This window comes from Halichoeres trimaculatus, unplaced genomic scaffold (genome assembly GCF_033239565.1).
Source record: "Halichoeres trimaculatus isolate MK-OKI-2021-1 unplaced genomic scaffold, fHalTri1.1 fHalTri1_scaffold_17, whole genome shotgun sequence".
Lineage (NCBI taxonomy): Eukaryota > Metazoa > Chordata > Actinopteri > Labriformes > Labridae > Halichoeres > Halichoeres trimaculatus.
The window spans coordinates 21,408,590-21,434,346 of NW_027437195.1; the positions used below are offsets into that span (position 1 = coordinate 21,408,590).

General features: G+C 42.8%; 1 protein-coding gene across 11 annotated transcripts in view; it reads right to left on the reverse strand.

The window, feature by feature from the left end:
• The window catches only part of syne1b (spectrin repeat containing, nuclear envelope 1b), a 97,125-nt gene that overhangs the window by 51,167 nt on the left and 20,201 nt on the right, over nt 1–25,757 (reverse strand). For 7 of the 11 annotated variants that reach the window (XM_074691663.1, XM_074691670.1, XM_074691669.1 and 4 more), the window contains 54 exons: nt 25,599–25,619; nt 24,957–25,049; nt 24,628–24,806; nt 24,297–24,493; nt 23,679–23,785; nt 23,043–23,075; nt 21,433–21,540; nt 21,200–21,337; nt 20,560–20,724; nt 20,360–20,472; nt 19,245–19,413; nt 19,054–19,150; nt 18,946–18,966; nt 18,420–18,622; nt 18,169–18,333; nt 17,903–18,055; nt 17,671–17,814; nt 16,858–17,025; nt 16,564–16,722; nt 16,316–16,480; nt 15,132–15,266; nt 14,749–14,907; nt 14,334–14,542; nt 13,144–13,252; nt 12,793–12,957; nt 12,483–12,650; nt 12,205–12,381; nt 10,028–10,168; nt 9,768–9,928; nt 9,455–9,605; nt 8,566–8,793; nt 8,386–8,484; nt 8,107–8,294; nt 7,907–8,030; nt 7,632–7,798; nt 7,310–7,463; nt 6,603–7,228; nt 6,324–6,503; nt 5,550–5,700; nt 5,292–5,450; nt 5,007–5,189; nt 4,783–4,884; nt 4,487–4,690; nt 4,175–4,382; nt 3,858–3,970; nt 2,756–2,961; nt 2,526–2,675; nt 2,099–2,390; nt 1,850–2,022; nt 1,457–1,766; nt 1,163–1,327; nt 690–1,046; nt 431–567; nt 147–324 (listed from right to left, as the gene is read on the reverse strand). In XM_074691663.1, coding sequence (XP_074547764.1) covers nt 147–324; nt 431–567; nt 690–1,046; nt 1,163–1,327; nt 1,457–1,766; nt 1,850–2,022; nt 2,099–2,390; nt 2,526–2,675; nt 2,756–2,961; nt 3,858–3,970; nt 4,175–4,382; nt 4,487–4,690; nt 4,783–4,884; nt 5,007–5,189; nt 5,292–5,450; nt 5,550–5,700; nt 6,324–6,503; nt 6,603–7,228; nt 7,310–7,463; nt 7,632–7,798; nt 7,907–8,030; nt 8,107–8,294; nt 8,386–8,484; nt 8,566–8,793; nt 9,455–9,605; nt 9,768–9,928; nt 10,028–10,168; nt 12,205–12,381; nt 12,483–12,650; nt 12,793–12,957; nt 13,144–13,252; nt 14,334–14,542; nt 14,749–14,907; nt 15,132–15,266; nt 16,316–16,480; nt 16,564–16,722; nt 16,858–17,025; nt 17,671–17,814; nt 17,903–18,055; nt 18,169–18,333; nt 18,420–18,622; nt 18,946–18,966; nt 19,054–19,150; nt 19,245–19,413; nt 20,360–20,472; nt 20,560–20,724; nt 21,200–21,337; nt 21,433–21,540; nt 23,043–23,075; nt 23,679–23,785; nt 24,297–24,493; nt 24,628–24,806; nt 24,957–25,049; nt 25,599–25,619 — 9,027 coding nt within the window. The remainder of the gene's footprint in view (nt 1–146; nt 325–430; nt 568–689; nt 1,047–1,162; nt 1,328–1,456; nt 1,767–1,849; nt 2,023–2,098; nt 2,391–2,525; nt 2,676–2,755; nt 2,962–3,857; nt 3,971–4,174; nt 4,383–4,486; nt 4,691–4,782; nt 4,885–5,006; nt 5,190–5,291; nt 5,451–5,549; nt 5,701–6,323; nt 6,504–6,602; nt 7,229–7,309; nt 7,464–7,631; nt 7,799–7,906; nt 8,031–8,106; nt 8,295–8,385; nt 8,485–8,565; nt 8,794–9,454; nt 9,606–9,767; nt 9,929–10,027; nt 10,169–12,204; nt 12,382–12,482; nt 12,651–12,792; nt 12,958–13,143; nt 13,253–14,333; nt 14,543–14,748; nt 14,908–15,131; nt 15,267–16,315; nt 16,481–16,563; nt 16,723–16,857; nt 17,026–17,670; nt 17,815–17,902; nt 18,056–18,168; nt 18,334–18,419; nt 18,623–18,945; nt 18,967–19,053; nt 19,151–19,244; nt 19,414–20,359; nt 20,473–20,559; nt 20,725–21,199; nt 21,338–21,432; nt 21,541–23,042; nt 23,076–23,678; nt 23,786–24,296; nt 24,494–24,627; nt 24,807–24,956; nt 25,050–25,598; nt 25,620–25,757) is intronic. The other 4 variants (XM_074691664.1, XM_074691666.1, XM_074691665.1 and 1 more) reach the window with 4 other exon arrangements.

Genomic DNA, 25,757 nt, shown 5'->3' on the forward strand with positions numbered 1-25,757 from the left:
GCAATTAAAGCGCTATTAATTAGATCAATTAGTTACAAGTCCTGTAATTAATTAGATTTTTTTTAATTGCCTGACAGCACTTATTGGAACTAAACAAAGAGTTTATGTGAATATTTTTAAACAAACTGTTGAAATACCATCCATACCTGAATCTTCTGCAGACTGGACGAGGCCTCGCTGAGATTCTGAGGTACGTCAAAGCACTTGGCTGTGTTAATCTTAGTGTTGACCAACCACTGCTGGAACTCTCTGAAGCTGGAGCGAAACCCTTGTTCCAGAAGCTTCTCTTTGCTCTGGCACTCCCTGGAGGCTTGGAGACTCAGACTAACAAACAAATCAAAAGAAAAAAGTAAGATTTCTGGTGATATCTTCACAGATCAGTTGGTTGATGCTTTTTTTTTCTTTTTGAACACACGTACACATTACCTACCTGTTGTATTCCTTAATGAGAGCTGACACTCTCTCAGACTGGGTGCCCATGTCTCTGGAGAATCGGCACAGATCGTTGAGTTGAGTTTTCAGACTGTCAGACATCGGCTCGGCTTTTACGAGTTCCTCCAAAGTTTCCTGTGCCAATAAAAATAGTTCAGCAGCTCTTAATCTTTATCTAAATTATCATTTCACATGCATTTGTTTCTTCAATCATTGCATGTTTTCAGTTTATGATGGGAAGCACAGCTGAGATGTACCTTTGCTATCTGCCAGCCTTTAACAGCCTCCTCTCCATCGTTTTTCCCCTCCACTTGTGCCAGCCGCAGACGCCAGTCCTTCAGCTGGCGCCCGAGGTCCCGCAGGTCCTGCTCCAGCTGTGCCGAGCGGCCGTTGAACTCTTGTTCAGAGCTGGCTATCTGGGACAGGGCAGTCTCCAGACTAGCCCTTGTCTGCAGTGCTCCACGTTCCCACTGTTCCCACGAAGAGACCAGGGCTGCTTCTTCTCGCTCCATGGCCTCGTATCCCCCTGAGCCGGTGTGATCCCTTGCCACTGCGCCACATCTTTGGACCCGGTTCAGCCTCTCTCTGCCTCGCTGCTTAGAGTCAAGCAACTCCTGGGAAAACATAAAAAGCAAAATAGCAAATGTAGCAAATAGCAGACTGAGTAAAACATGCATTAATTTCATCTTTAGCCAGCAGGGGCAGATTTCTGCATCGTTTCAACCGTTACCTGCACTTTGGAGAGCTTTCTTTTAATGGAAACAGAGTCCCCGGACAGATCTGACCAGCGTTGAAGTTCCTCTTTAGCAGAAATCAACCAATCATTGAAGTCTCTCAGGGCATCCAAATACTGCTCATGCTCAGACACGATGTTTTGCATTGACTGCACTTTACCCTGAAAGAACAACATAAGGTGAACAGAAAATATAGGATTTATTTAAACAAGCTTTGATTTCTTTTAGTGAAAGATCAAAACATTCATGTGCAGGAACTCAATCCATGGTCACCTTTGCTGATATCTCACCTTGACAACAGCTGAGATGTCGGCAAAGTGTGCGTTGAGCTCCGCCCTCGACTCCGGTCCAAAGGTCTGGTCTCCAGTTTTTTCGTGCATCTCCACCGCTTTGTCGTTAAGGCGTGACAGCGCTGCAGCATGGGCGTCCACGTCAGCCTGGATGGCCCTGAGGCGCTCCAGAAACGCCGACTTCTCTTTGAGGCCGGGCTGCTGAGGCAGAGTCATTCCCACTTCCTGTTCCACTGACTCCATCCACTGCTGCAGCTGACTTTTACTCTCCTGGAAGCTCGTCCACTGAGCCACCGTCCACTCCAGACGACTGAAATCAGAATCAATGCAGTTCACCTCCATCACAGGGACAGTTAATGTGACCATGTTTGGGAATAAAAACACAAGTCTCACCTGTGGCAGCTCATGGAAGTCATCAGCATATTGGCCCAGGCGTCTTTCAGGTTCTGTAGCTGTGAGCAAATAGCCTCCTGTCCCTCCATTCTGTTGTGTTTTAGTACCTGCTCTCCTTTCCCTACAGTCATGTTGAGCTTCACCTCACCTTCACCCTTCATCAGCAGGATATCCTGTGTGTATGAAAACATCAGAATTATTGTCACCTCTAAGATCACAGTGTGACACATTAAACTGTAGTCTACAGACCTGTACGAGGCCAAGTCTTTTCTCCAAAGTCTCCTTATTTCCAACTGTGCTGTTGAGTGAAGCCAGGCGCTCCTGGACTCCATTAAGCCAGCCCCAGGTCGTCTGCAGTGTCTCTTCAAAGGCCTGCTGCTCCTGCAAAGTGAGCTGGCAGCTGCGCAGCCTCTCCCTCACACGCCTCAGCAAGGCCTGGTGCTGTGACTGCAGCTGAGCCGACACGCGTGTCTCGCTGCCGTCTCCTCGCCCACCTTCATTCAGAGCCTGTCCCTCCTGGCACAGGCGCTCGAACGAATCCCTGCATGAGAAGCAGTTAAATATTTAAAGAAGCTTCAAAGAGTGCTTTGATGTTTCATTGGAGAGAGTTATCACCGATCCAACAGGAGACAGTAAAATCAAAACAGTTTTCTTTTTAAAACACACACAGCTGTACCTCTCTTTGAGCACCTCCTGCTGATATTCCTCCACCTGCTCGAGCACCGCCTTTTCAGGGCCTCTCTGCTTGGTTTCCAGCAAGTCTGTGGTAAGTCTCTTCTCCATGTGCTCCAACCACCACCTCAGCTTCTTGAGGCGTCCCTCAAACCTGCAAGAAATCCAAAAACCGACGTCAATAATGAATTAGTTCACCGCAGGGGTTAAAGGAGTGATTTTTTAATCAGTTACCCTTTCATGAGAGATGCACTGTCCTCCAGGATTTGTTGGTTCTGTCTGCACTGCTCCACAAAACTGTCCCAGTCCTGCTGGATGGAGGAGAGGTGCTGCTGGACCTGCCCGGCGCTGGCTTTGGGGAGATGGAGCAGAAGCTTCTCTCCTTCCTCACAGACTTGAGTGAGACGGACCTCACCCTCCTCCACGCGATCCATGGCACCCTGCATAAAAAACCCACATCCCTTAAAGCCTCTACCTTATGACTCCTGACTGAACACACTCCACATTTGCTATGGCGTTGCTAGCCGCCCTGTTGGCTATGGCTGCCTGTTGCAGCAGCTCTGTCTTTGTCCATTTCTTGTAATTATTTTTTGTCTCTTTTTCGTCATCTTTGTATTTGGAGTGGGTCACTACTTTGTATGGTTCATTTGTTGGTGATTGACACCAAACTGGTTTTGTCTACAGTGATATTTTTACTACTTTTTCTCCTGTGTTTGTCTGGAGATCCTACATGTAACCATGGCTGCATTGTTTACATGTGAACTCAGCTGTTAGCAGCCTGTAGAATGTCAATGCTAACTGGTGCAAGGCCTGATGTTTCCCACAAGGTGAAGAAAAGGAGGTGAGGATGACGTGCTGGTTCTCAGGTGTGAGCTAAGAAGTGATGACATGAACCTGTCCTTCCATCCATCGTTACTGGGAACGTAAGATCTATCTCCAATTAGATGGACGAGCTAGCCGTGCTAACCTAGCAACAGAGGGAATACCAGAAGGCAGAGTAGCATCATGCTATTCACAGACATGGCTGACTCAGCTAGCATCAGACACCAACGCCACATTGGAAGGACTTCACTTGCTGTGAGCAGATAGGATCCAGGAACCAGAGACTGAACACTGCTGAAGAAGCTCAGTCCTGGACCCTGTGGAGGTGGAGGCTGGCTGAACTGGACAATGATGGACAAGCTGTCATCATCTATTTTCTTATGGACCTTTTTGCACTTTCTATACACTTTCTTACTTTCGTTTTCTTGATTGCTGCTGGGATAAATAAAGTATTTTCTGTTCTATTCTCTTTGGCCACATTCACATATCAACATTTAACAAAGCTTGGTTTTACCTTCAGCTTCTGTAGTTTGCGTTCGACGATTTGTGTGTCTCCAGATCGATCAGAGCATTCCTTCACAATCTCCCTCTGCTCTGACAGCCAACGATGAAACTCCTGAACTAGATCTGAGAAGAAAGACAAACAGCAAATCAATACCAAGAGTAGATTTTTTAAGAGAATCAAGAGAGACGGATTCAAGTTTTTGATCTAATGCACCCTCAGCTGTCTCCTTTCAAGGTATGAAGTTTTTCAAAACACAGCTAGCCTCCTTTCAGTCACTGCTTTGTAAAACTACATTTCAGTTTGAATACTTTCTTCTCCTTCCTCACCGTTGAACTGGTGCTGAAGACAGTTCTGCAGAGACACCAGTGTCCTGGCAGAAAGCTGGTTCACAGACTCGTAGGTTTTGATGAGATCCGTCAGAGCCGAACCCAAACCAGCCAGCTCCTCCGACGGATACTTCCGGCACAGGGTGTTGAGGCTCTCTCTGGTGGTGTCGATGCTCCCCTGCTGATTCTGCAGCTCTTTCTGGAGATCCTTCAAAACATGTTGAACAAAGTCGATTCTTGAGCTTTTTACAATCTTTTCTCCAATTTTTTAAACAAAGTGGAGTTTGTATTGATACAAGAGCTGTACTCCACCTTCACTCTGCAGATGTCTTCAGGATCTGATCCAGTCGGGGAGGAAACCAGAGAGTCCTCCATACTTTTTAGCCAAGCTGACATCTGGGAGATGTAGTCCTCCAGCTGTTTTCTTTGAGAGGTGAAGTCCATGAGGTTTCCTCTGGCCTGCTCATGAAGCTTCTTGGTGTTGCTGATCTTTTTACGGAGGTCATTCTCCAGCACCTGATACGAGAAAAGATTTGACAAATTTGTAAAAGAGGAGGAAGGATCAATTTGTATTTTATGTAAGGGTTAAAAACTGGTTTCTTGTTCACCTGTAGTTTGGCCGGGGTCTCTTCACTTTGACTGCAACTTTTCAGCTCTGCTATTTTATTCTGCAGGATTTCAAGTTTCTGCTCCTTCTCGCCCATTTCTGCCTGTGAATGTATAAGAGAAGAAATGTGATGAGACATTTTTTAAGGCTGCTTTCTTTGTTTCTTTAATATCATCACAGCATCATCAGGTAAAACATGTGATGACATTGACATCATGGTTGCACCTGCAGCTTGGAGAGCCTCGCAGACACTTTCTGACTGTCGTTGAGGTTGTTCAGGCTCTCGTTGAGCTCCATCACACAGCTGCTCGTCCAGCTCTCGGTGTCCTCACTGATTTTACGCACATCGTCCCACAGCGCTAAGCTCCGGTTCAGACGCTCTATGTTGTCGTCTATCTTTTCAGAAACCTGAGAGGCAGAACAAGTCACACTTTTTCCAGTATCTGAAATTTGTCTCCCTGTTTGTTAAAAACTGTCTGGTTACTTAAATTCTAGCAACTTCTAACTTACATCCAGCCACTGATCAACCAGCGTCTCCATGTCCTTCTTCAGCATTTGGGCATCACACTCCGGGATCTTCTTCAGCTCAACCACCAGCTGTTTTCCTTTACTGGAAAACTGGTCCAGCTCATGCTGCTTGCTCGCCATCTCTACTTTCACCGTCTCGTGCTGGGAGTAGAGGAAAAGATGTAGAATCATGTTAGGCATCATGACAAACAATAAAAAAGGTGGACTGCAGAATATAGATACTAGTTTTTGGACTCTTACCTTGGTTAAAGACCTCCTGGTCTCCTCGTAGTCCTTTAAAACAGAGGTAATCTCGACCAGAGGCTCAGTGCTCTCAATGATGCTGCTGATGGAGGTTTTCAGGGTTTGATATTCTCTCATGAGCTCAACAAGGACGTTGCACTGCTCTTGTCTGACAGAGAAAAAAAAAACATGTAAGTAAGATTAGATTAGATTAAAATCTTGTCAGGATTGTGCTTGAAAACATTTTTTAGGACTCATTTCGATCTGTAAAGACTGAATTGTTGCGTCCCAGTTTGGACAGTTTGCTACTTCCTGTCTCAGAAAACCTTCTTTTTTGATATTTTATTGTTTTTCGTTTTTTCTATGTTTTATTTGCATTTGTCCTTCTTCTTTTCTTTTTTTTTTAATTTCTAATTTTTGTTTGGGAGAGGGGGTTCAGGGAGTGCAAGGATGTGGGTTAAAAATAAAAACTGTACAAGTCATCTCTTCACCTCATCACTGATACTGTATCAGGATAGACATTTCTGTTGTCTTGTATTTATTGGAAATAATTCTGAATATTTTTGAGATTGTAGTTTATGGTCTTGTTGAATAAAGTGATGCAGGTAAAAAAAAAGGACAGATGAAAATTCACAAGCACAATTACTGTTACTATCATGCATCTTGAAAATATCTATAAAATAAATGATAACAAAAATAATAATAATAAAAAAAGGACAGAAAGGAAGAGCACGTTTGAACATCCAAAAAATATAAAGAAATATATAAAACCTTCTTCCATTCCTTCAGTACCTCTCTGTGATGAGCTTCTTGGTGTCTTCCCACGTGGTCTCCAGCAGGTTGATTTCCCTCAGTACCTCCCCGGCCAGCTCTGCATCTCTCTGGGCCAGCTGGTTGCCTTTATCCCTCAGCCACTGCTCCTCATGCTGGTGTGACTGGAGCTCATCCTCCATCTGATTAAAGAACCTGAGTCTGAAAAACACAGAAATAAGATGCCAGTGAAATCCTTGTTTTCAATGGTAGCCCAGTTTGAAACTTAAGCTGTACGGAAGGTTATTAACATGGTTTTACCTCTGCTGCAGTGCGTGCAGGCTGGGCTCTTTGAAGCTCTGGTGGTCGGCTTTCTCCTCGATGTCCTCCACAGCTTTGAGCAGCTGTTCTTTCCGTTGTCTAAAAGACGTCCACAGAGCTCCCAGAGCCTCAGCTTCGCTCTGTTTAGTACCAAGCAGGTTCCTCACAGCGTCCAGCTCCGCACTGAGGGAATCCGCCAGCATGCGACAGGACTTTCTAGAACCTTCCTCGGCGCCGATGTGGAGATGGCTTTTGCAAAGGCTGCTGTCTAAGTTGACGGCAAGAGTCTCAAGCTGGGTGATGTCAGGGACGATGGTGGCCAGCTCCTGCTGCAGCTCCTCTACTTTCCCCCGGTCCCAGCTCCCTGCGCTCTCCACAGTCTGCTTCAGACCCCGCAACACCCCCGCAGCCACACTGTGGGTCTGCAGGAAAGCTTCAAGCCTTTCCAGACACTCGAGCTGGAGCTCTGCCGTGTGCTGAGCCTCCAGGTAGGGCTGCAGACAGCTGTCCGCTCTGCTGCGGAGGAGCTGGGCATCGGCAGGTTCACAGAACTTACAGAGCTTCTCTGCCTGCTGCTCCAAACTCTGTTTCACTCCTGACTGCTTCTGCAGGGCCACCTGTGTCTCCTGTCAAAGGTGAATGATCAGTGATTACATGTTGCTCTTAATGCGATTCATTAAAATACAATGCTTCTCTACTTTTCTCACCTTTACTTGTGCGGTGGCAGGCTGCAGATTGCTGATGTTGATCTGAGAGGCTGAGTGCAGGTTAGAGAGCATGTTTTCACTCCACTGGGAGAATTTTAGCAGGGCCTGGTCGAACTGCTCGACCAGAGACAGGTGGCTCTGAAGGTCCTTGATTCTGAGGGTCAAACGGCAGAAAACTGAGTCAAACCAGCAACAGAAGACCTTACTGACCTCTAATTATTACAGAATACATTCAAGAATTTTCTCTACAGATGAAAAAGTTTTGCTTCTGATGCCAAAACAGATCATCTCAAACATAATATTAAGTGCTGTTTAATCTTACCTTTGAGGAAGGACTTCATTCTGAACACGCAGCCTCTTCTGCAGAGTCTCCAGCTCGTCTTTCAGCTGCTTCACCCCCTCTTCTGGTGCAGTCGGACACAAGGAAGTTCCCAAAGACGTCAGTTCAGCGTGCGCAGGCTCGAGTGACCGGACCTCAGAGTGCAGGGCCTGCAAAAATGTGTGTTTATAGATAAATCCTCAACTATTTCTCTTCATGTATAAACACAAAAATCTGTGTCCCATTCGAAAAAGATATGAGAATATATGCTTATTTACCTGCAAATCTTGTAGCTCTGATCTGAGCTTGGCTTTATCAGCTGACAGACTCTGACTCTCTGGTTTGGAAGCTCCTTCGCTCCTCTCCAGGCAAGAAACAAAGTTTGAACGCTGTTTCTCATACCTGAAACACATCAACAAAACAATGTCTGGTGAAATCTGGTCAGCATTTTCAGCTCCTGCTCTGCACTGGCTCTTACTTTTGCCATAGAGAAAGCAGATTCTCCAGAGTGCTCTGTTTGTCCTTCGCCATCTGAACGTTTCGGTCGTAGCTGCAGTTGAGCTCTGTCACTGTCCTCTCTGCTTTCTCTTTGTCGCTGAGTCTCCGAGCTGCAGCGGACAGAGACAGCAAGGTTCCCTTCAGCTTCTCCAGATGCTGATTGACGTCCTGTGGAGCAAAAGCACAAAGCAGTTACTGTCAGAGGATTATATGTTAGCTGGGAAATAAACCACAGTGTGAGGTAAAATCAGGTAGTCACCATGTGGTTTTGGAGAGCTTTGTACGTTTCTGAAGACGAGGTGCAGGACTTGATAGGATGTTCCAGTTTTGTGTGGAGCTCACTGAGAGACGCTTGCATCTGGAGTGATAAAATTTCAACCTTAAGTATCTTCTCTCAATACTACTCTGTGTGTTTGCATGATACTCATTATTTTTTTACCTCCTCGAGGCTGAATTTAAACTTCTGCTGATGAGACGAGCTCTCCTCCAGCTGTCTATCGAGCTGCTGCACGCTCTCCTTCAGTTCCTCCCAGTACCTGCCGATCTGGGTCAGACGGGCCTTGATGCGAGCCGCCTCCCCTGAAGACACGAACTGGGCCAGAGCCTGGGAATCTGCCTCCAGCTGAGAGGGAACCTCAGCTCGCTCCTTCAGCTCTGCACCAACAGCCTGGAGACGCAGGGAGGGATGCAAAACCGTTAAGAGAGGAGTTCTGGGAAAGTCGTGGGCGCTTTATGAACTCGTCAGTGAAAGTGGGGGACTACAGATCTTTGCAGGAAACTGGAGAGTGATGTAAGATGAGTTTAGGTGTAACTACCTTATTCTTTAGCATCAACACTAGAATTGTAACCAAGCAGAAACCGCTGGTCTGAGAATATGAGACGATGCTCAAGTGCAAAAATCTGCTGTTCCTCAAGTGTCCGCTTGAAACATACACACCAAGCCAAAAATACGTCTTCTGTCTGAATCGCTAATTTCACTAACAGCACACACTGTACAGGGGTTTAATTTTTTTCTAACTCAGCATTTTAGAGGATATTCAGATCACGATCACAAATCAGAGGCACAGCTTAGCTCACATGACTGACAAGCAGCCTATAGCTGTATGCGAAGCCCCTGTCACTTCCAATATGACCGCGATAGCCGATCTGCTTCAAATGCTTGTCCAGAAAAAAAGACAGGTGACGTCAGGAAGACTACCTCCATTAATTATACAGTCTATGGTTGCAACCTGCCATTTTCAGTCTTTGCTGCTTTTAAACACCTTAAATAACCTCATCGATTAAGTAAGATTAAAGTTAGGAGACTCTCACAGATTTACGACCCATACCTTTATGGTGCTGATCTGTTGCTCAAGAGGAAGAGAGGAAGACTTCAGTGCATCCAGCTGCTTTTCTTTTTCAGATATCCACACCGAAAAGGCTTCAAATCCAGCTCCGAATTTGTCCCACTGACTTTTCATTTCCTCCAAAGTCTTGACACTAGAACACAAACGTTTAGATTACATAGATTAGAAAGCCTTTTTGGCACTGCTTAAAATAATACAATAAGATTATGATTTATTTTCAAGTTTTTTCTTGTTTCTGTTTTTGGAAATAAACTGTATTAATCAGAAGCTAAAAGAAAGAAATCCATCATCTCACTCTTTTTTGAGCCCAGCCTCCACTTTGTCCACCTGCTCGCTGAGGGAACGAGCTTGCTGTGAGAGCAGCGTCTTGTTTTTAGGACCGAGTTGGATTTCAGTCGTTCTCTTCAGCAAAGTATTCATGTGTGAGGCTTCTGCTTCACACTGCTTCAACAAAACCTGTTAATAATAACACAAAAAAAAGAGTAGAAAGTCTCATTTTGTCTTATATTTATCAACATCTGCTATAGGTTTGAGAATCCGATAGACTCTACATACTCTGGCCTGGTCCAGTTCAACAGCCAGGCTCTCTGGACTGCTGAAGTTCAGGTCTCTCTCCATTGTCGATTTGGCTTTATTGGTAAACTCAAGCACCGCCTCCTGCTGGCTGTCAAACTCCTGCCAAGCTGCCAGTGTGACCTAGAGAGGACAGATAATGACATCCGTTTCATTCAGAATCAGATTGACACATCAATACTTTGATGGTTTGAATGCAGAGAGAAACTATCACTTCTGACTGCAGCAATCCCAGAACAAGATCTGTTTTATAATAATATAGTTGATAATAGTTAATATAGTAGTTAATTTAGTTATTAAAGTAGATAATAAAGTTGCTATGCAATGCCCTGTTGGTTGTGGCTGCCTGTTGCAGCAGCTCTGACTTCTTTGTATGTTTCTTGTCATTTTTTGTCTCTTTTTTGTCATTTTTGTATTTGGAGTGGGTCATTACTTTGTATGGTTCATTTGTTGGTCATGGATACCAAACTGGTTTTGTCTTCAGTGATATTTTAACTATTTTTGCTCCTGTTTTTGCCTGGAGATCCTACATGTAACCATGGCTGCATTGTTTACATGTGAACTCAGCTGTTAGCAGCCTGTAGCAGGTCAATGCTAACTGGTGCAATGCCTGATGTTTCCCCACAAGGTGAGGAAAAGGAGGAGTTGAGGACATCATCGACATGTCCTTCCATTCATCGTTATCGGGAATGTTAGATCTATCTCCAATAAGATGGACGAGTTAGTCATGCTAACCCAGCAACAGGGGGAATACCAGAGGGCAGAGTAGCATCATGCTATTCACAGACATGGCTAACGGAGCTAACACCAGACACCAAAGAAAACGCTAAGTCCTAGACCCTGTGGAGGTGGAGACTGGCTGACTGGACAATGATGGACAAGCTGTCATCATCTATTTTCTTATGGACCTTTTTGCACTTTCTATACACTTTCTTACTTTTGCTTTCTTGATTGCTGCTGTGACTCCTCCTGAATTTTCCCTCAGGGATAAATAAAGTGTTTTCTATTCTATTCTACATACTGTTACTGTCCATAATACCATTTCAGCTTGTGCCACATCAGACAGTATGCAGATAACAGATTTGTCTTTTCAGCAGTGTGATGACTCAGCACAGTGAGGAGGGAAGTGTAGTTTATATTCTGCCAGCAGATCAGTGCGTCTGCAGCACAGTTGGAAACACCAGGATTGTTTGTATGCACCACACTTTAAACCTTTGACTCCCCAAAGGGCTTCATCGCTTGCTGATAAAAGAGCAACTAAGATTTCTTTTCAAAACTTCCGTCTCCAACCTGTCAGTGTTAAATAAAAGCAGCAGTGAGAGCATGAAGGACGGCTCACAGAATCACTAGCTTCTGAAAGAAGAAGAAAGTCCTTTCAGCAGACTTTAAAAAGACACCTTTGTGCTCCATTTGTACAAATTTCTTCTCCATGAATCTCCCATATTCACAATTCTACTGTTATCATTTACGGCTTTTTGCTTCTTTTAGGGAAGAAACTGAAGATCTGATCTTTAACTTTCTGAAATCTGAAAGTTACAGCATCATCCAGTGTTTTTTTTTTATTTCATGAAATATATCAGTTTAAAAAATGCTGCTAGCTAAATTTATGTTGTGAGATTTGGACATTTCCATAACATATCTCCTCTCTAATTATCAGAACCAGTATTAGCTGTTAAAAAAAACAATATTGGTTGATCACTACAATATTATACATTTCAAGACATACACATTACACATTAAAAAATCAAAGCCAATGTCAAACCATAAAAAGGATAGTTGAAATATAAGAAAGCAGGGTAGAAAAAACAGACAGAAGAGATAAATAAACTTACAAATACAGTAAGCAGACCTATGTAAGGCATTTTGTTAATGTTTTGCAAAGAAAGGCTGTTATAAAATCTGCCCTTCATTCCAAATTTGTCACCACACCGAAATATTCAGAGCACCAGTGCTCACTTAATCAACTGTGAAGTGTTTTTTATTAACTGAAAGAACGATAATGAGATGTGTTTTTCCCACAGGGAACATTTGTCCAGGAGAAAGAACTACGGTACGGTCTGTTGCTTCGTATAAAAACATCACAAAAACACTAATTTAATCCAAAACAAAGAGTAACGACCCAAATGCGTTTAAATCAGAGTGTTGGTGACGCCCCTCACCTCCAGGCTTTGCTCCTGTGAGTCCATGTTCTGCTCCATTTTGCTGAGCGTGTTCTCCAAACTTTGCAGGTCCTGCTGCAGAGTCTCCCCCAAACCCTCCTCGGCCTGGAGCTGCTGGCCTCTGGTGATCAGCTGCTGGACGTCCTTTCTCTTCAGCTTAAGGCGTTTTAATAGTTGCTATAGAATATGAATCACATACAGTACAAAGGGTTAATTGGTATTTTAATAATTCACAATAAACGCTTAATGAAACATCTGCCTTCGATGTTGGACAGTACCTGGTGAACAAGAAGTAGCTGCTGAGCTTCTCTGACAGTCGGACAGTCAAGGATTTTGGTGACCTCAGCCTGAGCCTCTTTCTGTCCCTGAACCAGATCATCCAAAGTGGACTGAACCTCTTCTCTGAACTGAACACAGTCCCCAACAGCCAGAACCATCTTCTCAGCCTAGAAGAGAAAAAAATAAAACATGAGAGCAAACACGAGGAGCTGATGCTGGGATACATGTCAGGTGTTGATAAAGTCACTCAGGAGAAACATGCTGCCTACATTGAGCCTGACATGTGAAACAAGCACAAACTTCACCTACCTCCATGAGAGAAGCAAGAAGACCCTTAAAATCTGTTGAGAGCTTGCTCAGCGTGCTCGCTTGCCTCTGGGCATCGCTGTCAGCGCTGATCTCAATAAGGACAGCCATACGAGCCTTCAGCCAGCCAAGATTCCCCTCCTGCAGCTCTGCATCATTCCTCAGCTCCTGCAACACGACAGGAGAATGTGATGCGGCCCGTGTGGTCGAAGGCGTGACACAAAGTGTATTTACAGTGTCATCGCCTCAGCGGTGACGCTGTCAGTTAAGCAGCTCATCACGAGTGACGCTTCACAGAGGAGAGGCGACAAGAGGACTGTCAGGGGAGAGGACAGGGAGTGTGGACAAACTCACCGTGATGGTTGTCTTCACCTGACCGTATTTTCTGGGGTCATTGGCTCGGTTTCTCAGGAGTCTCAGCTGGCTTTCTTTAGAGATGAGCCAGCAGGAAAGTTCGGCATACCTGTGTCACAGGGTAGAGAAAGAAAGTCACTTAAATCTCAGAAAGGTTTCAGAATTCGAAGAGAAATGCATTTCTTAATTCTTTATTGAACTCTTTCTTAACTCTTTATTAGACTCTTTTAGCTTTCAAGTAACTCTGGCATGTTTCTCAAATAAAGATAAGCTTTTGACAACATTCACATTTTTTTAATAATGTTTCTAAACAGCAATCTACTCAGGTAGGAAGTGGTCTAGATAATATCTCAAGAAAAAAAAAAAGAGATCAAAGATGTGATCACACATTGGAGCTGGATCTGACTCGTGTGTTGGGTTGTTTTATCAAAGATGCAGTAAGGAGGATCTGTTTAAGTTGGACTGCAGCTTTTGACCCGGAGTGAAGATGTGATTTTGAACAAGGCATGTGTGTCACAAGTTTTACTGGATACAACGCAACAAGGTTAGGTATTTATCAACCATTTAGTAATGCTACAGTTTGAAACGAGACAACAAGCAGTCGTTTTAAGTTTGCACCATAGTTTAGTAGCCGGCTATATTTAGCACAACTGGCTCTGTGCTCTAGGACATGTCTGTAATGTATGACTGTGGTGAATCCTGCATATGTCCTGCCAGTCATATAGCAGAGATAACGTAACCTCACCCTTCATCAAGTAGCATTTTGAAATAACCAATATTGGTGCTGATAATCTCATTTTAAAGTGTGGATTATGATCAGGCATATATCTAGTAGGGAGACTCTTTCAAGATCACTTTCAAATTCCTCACAGCCTGTTTAACTATTTGAGTATGCTCTGTAAATTAAGACAACAACAACAACAACAACAATCACAACAAGAAGTCTTCCCCTTTCAGTCAGACTGCAGTGGTCAAACTTTGTGTCACTGAAAACATTCAGCTCAGCTCAAAAATCTCTCCTCACCTTAAGTGAGTGAAAGAATTTGATCATGATTACTTGGGGTATGTCATGAATGTCAGCAAGGATGAGAAACAATTTACTCTTTGTTTCCTGCAACAGTCCCACACTCGCACCATGTCCCCACTCCTACATATCCAGACTCAGAGAACAAAATGAACCCGTATCAAACCTCGCATGGTAGTCCTTCCATTTATCTTGATGCTGCATGAGTTTCTGATGGGTGTTCTCGATTTCCTCTCGGACCTCAGCGTAGTCTTTCCTTGCTGTTTCCAGGGTCTGGTGGACCGGGTCACCCTCGGGAAGCTTTTGGCAAAGTTCCTCCATCAGCTGCAGCCTTTTCTCACAGATAGACTGGGGACCCTTTTCCCGGAAGAAGGCCTAAAGTAGGAAAATAAAGCTGGTTGAAATTGAGTTTTAGAAGTAACACTTTGACAAGATAGAACAAAATTTTCTTCCAGAGCTTGTGTGCTGCGGATTAAGCCTCAGTACTTTAGGATCATTACTACACAGCAGTAAATCTGTATTGAGTTATTTCACACTGGGTTGATCAATACATGAAACTCAGCCAGCCACTCGGCGCTCACCCTGTGCTCTTTGACGAGTCTCTCGCTGCCCATGCTGGCCAGGTGGCGGTTCTCCCTGGTCACCTCCGCCTGGCACTCCTGCAGCAGCAGCATCAGCTTGCTCCTCTCCACCTCCACTTTGAGATGCAACAGGTGAAAGGGGGATTCTGTCTGGATATCCTGGGGAAGGAGTAAAGCAGAAGAGATTAAGGTGGATCAGTGCATATTGTGCATCAAATGCCTTTTCGTTTCTTGAAAACTGCTGTAACTGAAAGCTATGACTTGGAATTTCTACTTGAAGCTTTGACAAATGTTTTTAGGAAACATTTAATCATCATTCAAAGTAAAATTTGTACCATAAAAAGAAATACATCACATTTTGAGATGACAGTTGTGGCACTAACCTTCCAGTGTTTGTGCAGCTTTCTGACTGTTTCTTGTAGCGACTGCTGCTCCTGCTCTGGCAAAATGTCTGTGAGCTCATCACAGGCTTTGAGGAACGAGTTCAAGACTCTCTGGTCCAGCTGACCAAAGAACTCCTGCAGAAAAGCAAAACATCATCCAGTGTCATGTGAGTTATCTTTTGTACAATAAAACCTGGCTCTCACTACAGGTAAAATCTTTAAGATACTGAAATCAGGCTGCATCACACACATGAGGAGAATCTTCACAGATCATCTTCACTTAAATCTTAAGCAGGCTCTAACTACAAGATTTGAAGATAACGACCAGCACACACTACAGGATTTCACCAAGATTATTTGACCGGACGGGGGGACGCATCACACGTGCTCAGTTGTTTAATGTGACGTTTTTAGCGAACTGGTGGGACAGGGGGAGAGAGCAGAGCAGTCTGCAGCGGTGCCTTTCATCCATTACTCAGAGGGACAGACGTGAAACTGTTGCTGAATCAGTCAATGACGGTGTGATCTCACACTGATCACTGACAAAACAACAGTTTGCTACTGTATGAAAATGATGTGATAATCTGTTATTTTTAAAGGCATTATCTAACTGGCTCGAGTGCTCGCAGTCAGCTGATCCAGAGCCTTTCAATTGCGCTTTGAGCTATAATGTCAAATTCTGATGTCAGAAGGACGCAAAGAGCACTAAAAAAACAGAGTTTGCAATGGCTGTAGACATTATTTGCAGTGAGAAAAGTAAAAGACAACATGAGCTGTCTGTGCGGTTGAAAGAGGGGCTCTCTTTGATTGGCTGTTGTCATCCTCAGTGAGAATGAATGGCGTAATCATCCCAATAAATATCAAATATTTTTTTAAATGATCGGGGCGGCTTCGACGAGTCTGTGCAAGGATTGTGGGGCTTAAGATCAATCCATCACCCACTCACACTCGAAGAAAAACTGGACTGAGGGGTTAAATTGTCCTGAGAATCCTGTAGTGTGAGCCAGGCTTAAAATGCATCCCTTGAAATACATATTAAAGAAATCTTTGAATGACCTAGAAACAGGAAAAACAAAGGATGTATGAGGTCAGCCTGTCAGCCTGTCAGCAGAATCAAAAGAAAGCCGTGCAGTAAACATGATGGTTAACCAGTCCTCGACCTCACTGAGGGATTATTTTCTTACCGTGTGTTTCTTGAGCAGCTCCTCCGGGTTGCCTCTCTCCGTCAGACAGCTCTGTGCCATTTTAAGAACCTTCTCCAGCTCCACCCGTGACTCATCAAACCTCTTCATGAGGCTGCTGTTTGCCTCCACATGCTTCCTCCACTCAGTCGACTCCTTAATCATGGCCTTAAAACAGAACACAGAAAGTCCTTTTAAATGCTGAAACAGGCTCAAAAATTGAGTAGGACTGAAATTGACATTTTCTCTACCTGTGAGGAGGACTGGAGGTCTGACACTCTTTTCTGCAGGAGGCTCATGTCCATATGCTCAAGGGTTTTGCTGCTGGTCATTATTTTCTGGATGCTCTGATGGTTTTTCTCTATTGCTGTCAAACACTTCTTACAGCTGTGCGTGAAGGTCGCCAGCTCCTGAGGCATTCAACGACAAGCAAATAGTGAGCCATGAATTCACATCTTAGGGCCTCGACTTTCATGGCAAAATTTTCCTTTAGATGAAAACGTCATTCGATATAACTTGCCCCTTTCTGAAAATGAACCACTTACCTGGCATTTCTGCTTAAAGTCCACCGGTCCCTCTGAGTCGGTGGTGCTGGTGATATGACTGGCTTTCTCCAGGGCCTGGTAGAAGCCTGTGATGTTTTTCTCCATTTCCTCCAGTGGAGGGAGAAGCGACTGGGACTCCCTCAGCAGAGGCAAACATCTCTCCCTTACCTTTTCAGAGGGAGGAATGTTAATTCAAACTGAATCATCATGTTATCATATCATCATCATATCATATTGTGATTGTCACGCAACACTTAAGTCCTATTTTAATGTTATACTCCCTTTCAGCAGACTGTCTGCTACAATTTGGTGTTAGTTGCAGGTTTGTACCATAATTTGTTACCTGACAGTGTCAGTGAAAATTATGATGACCCAGTACGTATTTCATATTACAGATCTTAGTATCCAGAATATTGTCAGGATCTGGATCGTACTTTTACATCCGTCAGAAATTATGGTGACCTTGTCTTGTGTTGATTTGCAAAGCAATTCGACCATTTATCATGGAGTTATATACACATATGGTGAAAACAGCCCTATCTAACAATGATAAAGAGTCCTTTAAAAAAGTCCTGGATCCAGACAGTGATCCGGATAAACCTCTAAAATTTAATCAGTTCTTCCTTATCCCATTTTGAACATTTCCTGAAAATTTCATCAAGATCGGTCAGTTAGTTGTTCACAGACAGACAATCTCTCCCAAAAACATAACCTCCATGGCTGAGGTAATTATTGACTTAATGATGCTTTAATTTCCAGGTTTGGTTTATTGTTTATCATGATGGTCTTATGCGTAGAGTGAAATGCAGTCACCTTGCTCAGCTGCTCTTTGATAGAAGCCATCACTTCCATCATCTGTGTCACTTCCTCCTGTGGAGTGTCTTTGGTCAACAGCTGAGCAGTCCGGCTCGCTGCCTTGCAGGCGGCTTCCATAGCTGGCACTTTGTGTTTGATTTCCTACAAGTTAAGAGATGGAATAATGATTATTTTTGCACTTAACAAAGACAAACTCACTCTAACCAGATGAATAATCTCAACCATTTACCTCAACATCTTGAGAAAAGGCTCTGACGTTCAGAAAGGAAACTTGGACAGGGGCAGTCATCTTCTCATTCGTTGCATCCATGAACATTTTAAGGGTATTAATCCCGTCTTGGTAGTCTTGCCTCAGCTTATCAACCTCATCTGCTCTTGCATACTGCAAATGGAGCAGAGGGAGACGGTAAATTGATTTTAAAACATTTTCAGAGAAGCACTTTAGCATTTTATGTCCAGAGGACATTTGATGTAAAAGGGAATTACTGTGTTTACATGTTTGACTTTGACAAACAGCTCCCTCCATCTCCCGTTCAGGAGGAGAAGCTGCTGCTTCAGCTCCCGTGAAACCGTGTCATCACAGGTCTCGATGAGGAAGTTTCCGGCATCGTTCATGTCCATGTGCTGCTGCACCCAGTGGGAGAAGTTTCTAAAGAAATCCTGACAGAAGAAAGAAAAGCACAGTTGAAACCTCTTTATTACACATCCAGATTTTAATAACCTTTAATATCTGGTGTTTTACTTACACGTTTGGCGTTCTCTGACTGATTCAGCATCTGCTCAGCATCCTCCAGCCATGCCTGCAGAGCTGCCACCGTGCTGCTGTACTTCTCCCAGTTAGAGATCACCTCCTCCAGCATGCTGCGGACACTCCTCACCTCCAGAGCCAGGTTCTTCCACTGAGCCGTGGCCTCGTAGAGGAATTTACTTACCCCTTCTGCTTCATCGACTGAAAGTAATAACAGGATGAAGTTAGTCCAGTTCAAACCAACACAGGAATCACTGGCATAGTTTTTGATCATGTCTGCTGATTGAGTGGCCATGTGGTTGATGCTCCGGCATGTTAGGGCAGAGAGATCGTGCTAAGAGAGCATTCCCACTAATGCAATTATCGTTGCTTTGTCATGCATAATGCAAGATTATGATTTTTCAGTTCTGGGGATTGAAAGAATGTTAGAAAGAAAAAAAGCAGTCCCACATTACAAGGAGTGATGGCTGAGGAGACAGGCAAAGATCAGGTTTTAGAGATTGTTTGGCTTTATTTAGATTTACCTCTGTTACAGGTCTTAGACCCTGTAACATGAAATCAATAATAAGACTATTTGTAAACAAACATTTGTATATAAATACACTTAAACTGAAAGTAAATGAGATTCTTACTTGAGCTTTCAGACTTTACATACACCTCTGCAGCTTGTTTGAGGCCCGTGTAAATGATCTCGTACTGCTCAAAGAACCTGTGGCCCTCTACGAAAGTCTGAACAGAAAAAAACAGAGTGGGACCAGCTGTAGTTAAAGAGAAGACGTTCCAGTGAATGACAACAAATGTGACACTAATGCTTTAAACTTACAAGGTAGGTTTGCAGCAGCAGTTCAACTGAGTCCCGTCTCCCGTATTTAATGATCCATGACTTAAGCTTTGACTCGGCTAACACGAGGAAGGACATCAGACGATACTTCATTTCCCAGAACTCCATCTTTATCAAGTGAGCGTGTGAGGATGTCGACACAAAGTTGAACCTGCAAATTAGGCAGACATACAGAAAACTTTCAGTTGTAGTAGGACAAACAAAATATACTTAAGATACACCATACTGTGACAAATGTGATACAACAGAAACCACCTTAACATACTGTTAACCCCTTACTGCCTGGATTAATAAACAATTATAAAAATAGATTGTTTTTATGTGTTATTGTATTCTTACAGATGTCAAATTAAGTGGAGATTGTAAACTTGAGCATAACACACACAATAGCTATAATTAAGTTATATTATATCTAAAGACATGAGAAGTTCATCCCCTGACCAAAACATTGTGACAAAGGCGATCTGATACAATCCGTGGTATGTGTAGAATATGAATCAATAGGTAACAACAAGATACAAAGGTCATTTCAGCTGCATCAAGACCTGACAGGGTATGTTACAAATTTGGGACATCGGGCATCAAAGGGTAAGCCCTTTGCCTTGGTTTACAGTTTCTGGACCACAATCTTTAGGTTTTTTTGTTTGTTTTTTTAGGTCAAGCCGTGCATTAATACACTTTATTTGTTTATTTTTTGTTTATTTATTCATTAATTTATTTATGTTATTATATTAAAAAAATAAATAAATGTATTTCAAATTATTAATCAATATATTGTTTCTGTCACTATGTACTTTTTATAATTTATTTTTATTTTTTTATTTATTTAAAATTATTTTATTTTAAAAGATATCTGTTTTTAATGTACTGATAGGGGAAACACTGATTTAAAGAGGTATCCATTCAATCCCCTTAACTTTATAGGTTGCAAACTCAGGCTTTGGAAACTACTTTTGTCATAAGAAAATCTGAAAAAAAGAGTATCTGGATTCAATGTGGAGATGTTGTTTTACTGAACAGTCAGACTGAATTACAAAAATGCGTCAAATCAATTCATAATTCACACTCAGGGATAAAATCTCTGATGCAGGTTTTACCGTTCAGCCATGTCTTGGAGTTGCTCAGCTGGGACAGGAACTCCATTCACTGATCGATCCCTGTGGATCTGCTGGAAGGTTTGTCTGTGTGATTCCAGGTTTTTCAAAACCTCCTACACAATATAATCACAGATTTATTGTCCTGTTTCCGTCACCTGTGTTCGTATGATACGCTCAGCATCAAAGCTTGGCTGCGTTACCTTGTGCTGCTCCAGCTTCCTGTGAAGAACGTTGGCCGTCTCTTCGTGAGCGTGTTGGATGGGGATGTCCTCTCTCAGGGCCAGCTCGGCCCTGTGAAGCCAGGCTCCAATCACTCCCAGAGGACCCGGCAGGGATTTGTCCAGATGGATGTGCCAGTCCAGCAGCTGCAATTGACAACCATTATAAAAAAACACTCTACCAGACGGAGATCCCAGCACAGAGGAGGCAAGGCTGATCAAAACATTTCCACATGGTCACAAGCATTCAGGCTACAAGAGCGTTTTATGCCCGTCTAGACGAGCTGTGGATGTCCAAAGGGGTAGAGTGCCCGCTGAACAAAACCTCCTCTGTTCCCATCTCCTCCTCTCTGAACAAACTCTGATTCAAACGCCTGCATCCCAGTGAACACTCAGTGAAGAGAGGAGGCATGAGTCGAGTGGATGTCATAATGTGATAGCTGTCAAAACACTTATGCAATCTTCAAGCTAAGACAAATATGTTAGAATCAAACAAACAGGAAACCATTTATCCTCAGGTTTTGCTTGATTCAAGCGCATTTAATTATCTTAATGAACTCATTTTTCTTTGTGGCTAGTTTATAAATTATTCATGTTGTAGAGAAGTATGCAGGACAATTACCCTGGCAGACACACGGTCCCATGCCTGTTTGACCAGAGCTTGGTCCACAGAGAGCTTTCCTTCTTTGTTAACAGGCTGAAGCAGCGGATCCGTCTGCTTCTTCTTTATTTCATACTGTACACGGAAGCTCTTAAACGCCTGCAAAATGAAAACGCAAACGGTGCATGTGGTAAGAGAGATGAATTTCCCGACGTTATGCAACAAAGCTCTCGATCTTCACAGGCCTGACTCACCTGATATTTGTCCGTGAGGTTTCCTTCTGCGCCCTGGGCCCGCAGCACGTCTCTCTCCAGCTGGTCTAAAAACACCTTCAGCTCTCTCAACATCTTCCGCTCCTCTCTCTGTCACAGTCAGGGAACAGGAATCTCAGATTCACAGGTACAAACGGGTTTTTAAATCAGCATGCCGGGGTGTTTCAAGGAGCATTCAACAAATCAGTTTACAAAGAACAAACCACACAGTAATAGCTGTTAGTGTTTCAGGTAGTCAAAAGAAAAGTGTTACAGGTAGGGTTGCAAAAGGGTGGGAAATTTCTGGAAAATTTCTAAGTTTTCTATACATTTTGCTGGAATTTTAGCACAGGAATGTTAGGAGTTTTCAGGGTTTTGTTGCTGTTAACTAAAACGATTTTTTTTTTTTAAATCAGGGAACTTGTGGAAAATCTTGTTTGTTTTTTCATCATTACCGTGAATGAGGTTTTCAAAATTGCTCTTGGTTGAAACAACATGATTGAATGTCAAGGTAAGTTTTAATGATCGTACTGAGGTAAGTATATTTGATGATATGGTTTAACTTAAAGTATTGAACATATTTAAAGATGCTAAGATGAGGATCTGTTTTAATTGCACTCCCTCGCCACCTTGTGGCCCGGAGTCTCTGCACATTGTTGTAAAATTTAGCGAAGCGTGTGTTTTGGAATTAAATGGAGATTAGGTTAAAACTAATTTTCTTTGTTCAAGACAACTTTTTACTGGATACTACGTGCCAAAGTAAGGTATTTATCAGTACAGTTACGTAGCGCTACCATTTGAAACATGGCATCAAGTAAGTAGTTTAGTAGCTGCAGGCTAAATAGCCTTTAGCTTAAGCTGTATCACTCTCCTGTTTAGCTTTCTTCTGCTCTTCTGTCCTTTTTCTATCTGACAGTTAGGCTCCTGTGTCCACCATCACTACAAAATCAGTCATAGAAATTGTTTTCAGCTGAGAAAAACACAGATCACTGTGTTTAATCTCTTCTCTCTACTAAACTTTGTCAGTCAGTGTGGTGTTGTCATAGAGACCTAGACGTGCCATAGATCAGTCCAGTCTTGCTCAACCCGATCAGGATGCTAAGAAGCAGCAATTCAATATAACCTGTAACCAGCACTATTGGCTAATCTAATTTTAAAGTGTGGATTATATTTAGGCAGTTATCTAGAAAGGAGACTTTTTCAAGATCACTTTCAAACTATCATCAAAATGTGTAAAATATTTATAGGCTTGCTAGCTACAGCAATTCATGCCAATATTCATGACACTTAGACTTAGTTCTGAAAAAAAAATCCCCAAAATTAATTTATAATATAATTTCAAAATATTGCATCAGACATGTTTGCATGCATCTCTGTTTAACAATAACAATAACAAACCAAAATGTTAAATTTTTATATTTATACATGTGACCAGGTAAATGCAATTAATGTGATTTTCTGTTAATTCCTGTTAATTTCTGAAAACTTCCCTGAAAAGTTTCCAACTTTTAAAATTCCCTTAATTTTGCAACCCTAGTTAAAAATAAAAGTAGAAAGAAAAAGGTGTTATTTTACAGACTTCTTGCTTAAAGTGTTGATTTAGTAAAACATACCTCAAGCATTTGCTCTATATCGTGGGCGCCAAACTATCCAGGAAAGCAGTAAGGCACACAGAAAGATGCAAACACACCACAAAAGGCATTAAAACAGCAGAGAGGGGGAAAGGGCAGAGCAAAGTGGATGGAAGAGAGGAATGAGGTTGAAAGCACTCCAAAGGAAAAAAAGCAAAGCATGCAGCAGGATGACCTGAACTCTCACCTTAAGTACCGGCACTGAAAGTGCAAAAGTTGGAATTGAGCCAAGAAGCAGCTTAATGTGCACAAAGAAAATAAGTAGATGGACAAAAATCAAATGAGTGTGATGACGGTAGATAAAATATGGATGATTATATAAGTGCTGTGCTCATGCTGTGATTATTTTGATTCATGTGGTTTAATGTGATAAAACATGAAAAATGAAGGCAAGAGCTTGAGACAATTAAGCGGTGATAAAAGCATGATTTATTTGAAATGTACTCTGGGACCTCTGCATGTGGTCATTTTGGATGAATTATGAGGCAATTTTTAGGAAATGGGTTATTTGGGACATTACAACACATTTAGAGAAAATTTAGAAACAATCAGAGCTTCCCAGAAATAGCCTGAATTATCCTGCAACATTATATACTATTTAAACTCTAAACAAAGTACCTCGTCTTGTCCATCAGTCTCAGAGTGGTGAGGGTTTGGGTAATGCTTGAGGAACTGAGCCACATACGTCATGATGGATTTCTCATCTGGTTTATCTACGTCAACATCTGCAGAAAGACAAGAGCATCATCTTATGATATTAAAGAAAAAAAAACATTTTCCACCCTCAGGAGGATAATTCTCTCCAGTCATGACAGCTAATTATAAACGTCCACTTTCATCTCCATCCTTGACCTGATGTTTCTCTAAATCAGGGTCAATCTCCAGTCACAGCAGAGACATTTCAGTGCAGCTCTATGTGCAATAAAGCATCGCCACTCTGCTGGTGAAGACAGGACTGCAGAGCCACTGCAGACTGCTTCACTTCCTCCAAAGCCCAGACACAAGAACACATCGAATTTTAATCCTCTTGAGCCTGTCAAAAGGATCTTTACAGCCCACATTTTGTCAGAAACAATCGCGCAGAACTCATTCACCGAGTAACACAATTTCATGAATCTCATTAATGTTTAATAGTCGCTGCTTTTGCAGCACTTGTTAACACTTGACTTTTTTTTTCATGCTATCTTTTCTATCACGGTGAATTCTTATGCAAGAAGCAGTCAAGGTCAAGGGTACCTTCTGGATCCAGCAGGCGAGGGATGCCCAGCTCATTTTCTGCAAGAGTAAAGGCATCCTCTAAGTTCTCCCTGTTGCTCCTCCTCCTCACCACTTGCATGTCCACCAGGTCTGGCCTGATGGCGTGCACCACCGACTGAAACGCAACACCATCGCGCCAGCTCGGACCAAAGTCCTTCACCTCAATTCCATGATGCCTGCAAATACATGCAGCTGTTTAAGACTCTCAGAATAAAAACCCCTCATAGTATCTCACAAAGAAAATGCACGACACACATAAATCTAAAAAAAAAAAAAAACGCAACATCCAGATGAAAATTTTGTTTCATACCTGGCTGCTGTGCTCTGCACCCATCTGAGGAGGGCCTTCTTGGCATTGCCCTGAAACTTATTTGCCACCTTTCTCTTCATGGGAGGACTTCCTGTTTCTGAGCTGGCTATACTCTCTACAGAGGAGCTGCTGTTGGACAGGGCTTGGAGGGCTGGCAAGTTGCTGGTTAACTCTTCAATCTAAAAAAAAAAGAGGGTTGTGTTGTGACCATGACATCATCATGAAAGACAGACAGTAGTATTTCTTCAATCTGTTTTTTTTTTTTTGAGTCATGTGATTCATGCTGTGAGCACGGACTGTAATCAGACTCTCAGGATGCTGTGAGTTACCTGGAAGTAGAGGATAATCGTCCATATCAGCCCAAGGACAATTGATGGTCGTCCATCTGCGATGTCTGTGGCGTGAATGTTAACGAGTTTGATCTGAAACAGAAGCCAAGCAGAGGATTATTCCGGAAATACGACACATGCAGACAGTCATAAAAATGCAAGTCTGGTGCATTTTCACCCAAAAGAAGCCCCTTTAGGTTTGTATAAGGATTGCAAGCTTCTTTTTTTACACAAATTCATCAAAGCCAGGTCTTTGATGCAGATAAGAAGTGTAGTACAGCCAAAACAAGAAAGCAGAAACAGCTTGTGAGGAGAGAACAGGAATAAAAAATAATAAAACAAAGCACTTGTGCTCAACTAGGCGTTAAATGAAAAGCAGAGGTAGCACTGCAAACCCAGCTGCACAGTCTGCAATGTTTACATCTTTACATTTGAGCAGTTCAGAATCATAAGGAGCCAAACACGTCATTGAACGGTGCTCGAGTCAAAATGCATCAAAATGCATGTCAGAAGAAAAAGCTTAATGGCTGAATTGTCAGAAACAGACAGGCTGTATCCAAGCGTTGTTCAGTACACATCGTGCATTAAAGAAAAAGAATGCATACAGTATATGATCACACAGGGCGTTTAATGGCGACTGACCGGAGATCCTCGGTACACAGACTGAGGGCACACATGATGGGAGAGAGATCACAGCAATGTAAGTCTCAGTCCTCAGGGAACCCGCATAAAAGTGGGACACAGGCTTCATGGAGCCAAGAGATTCAGAGATGGGTTATGTAATCAAGAAGTCCTGTCTCT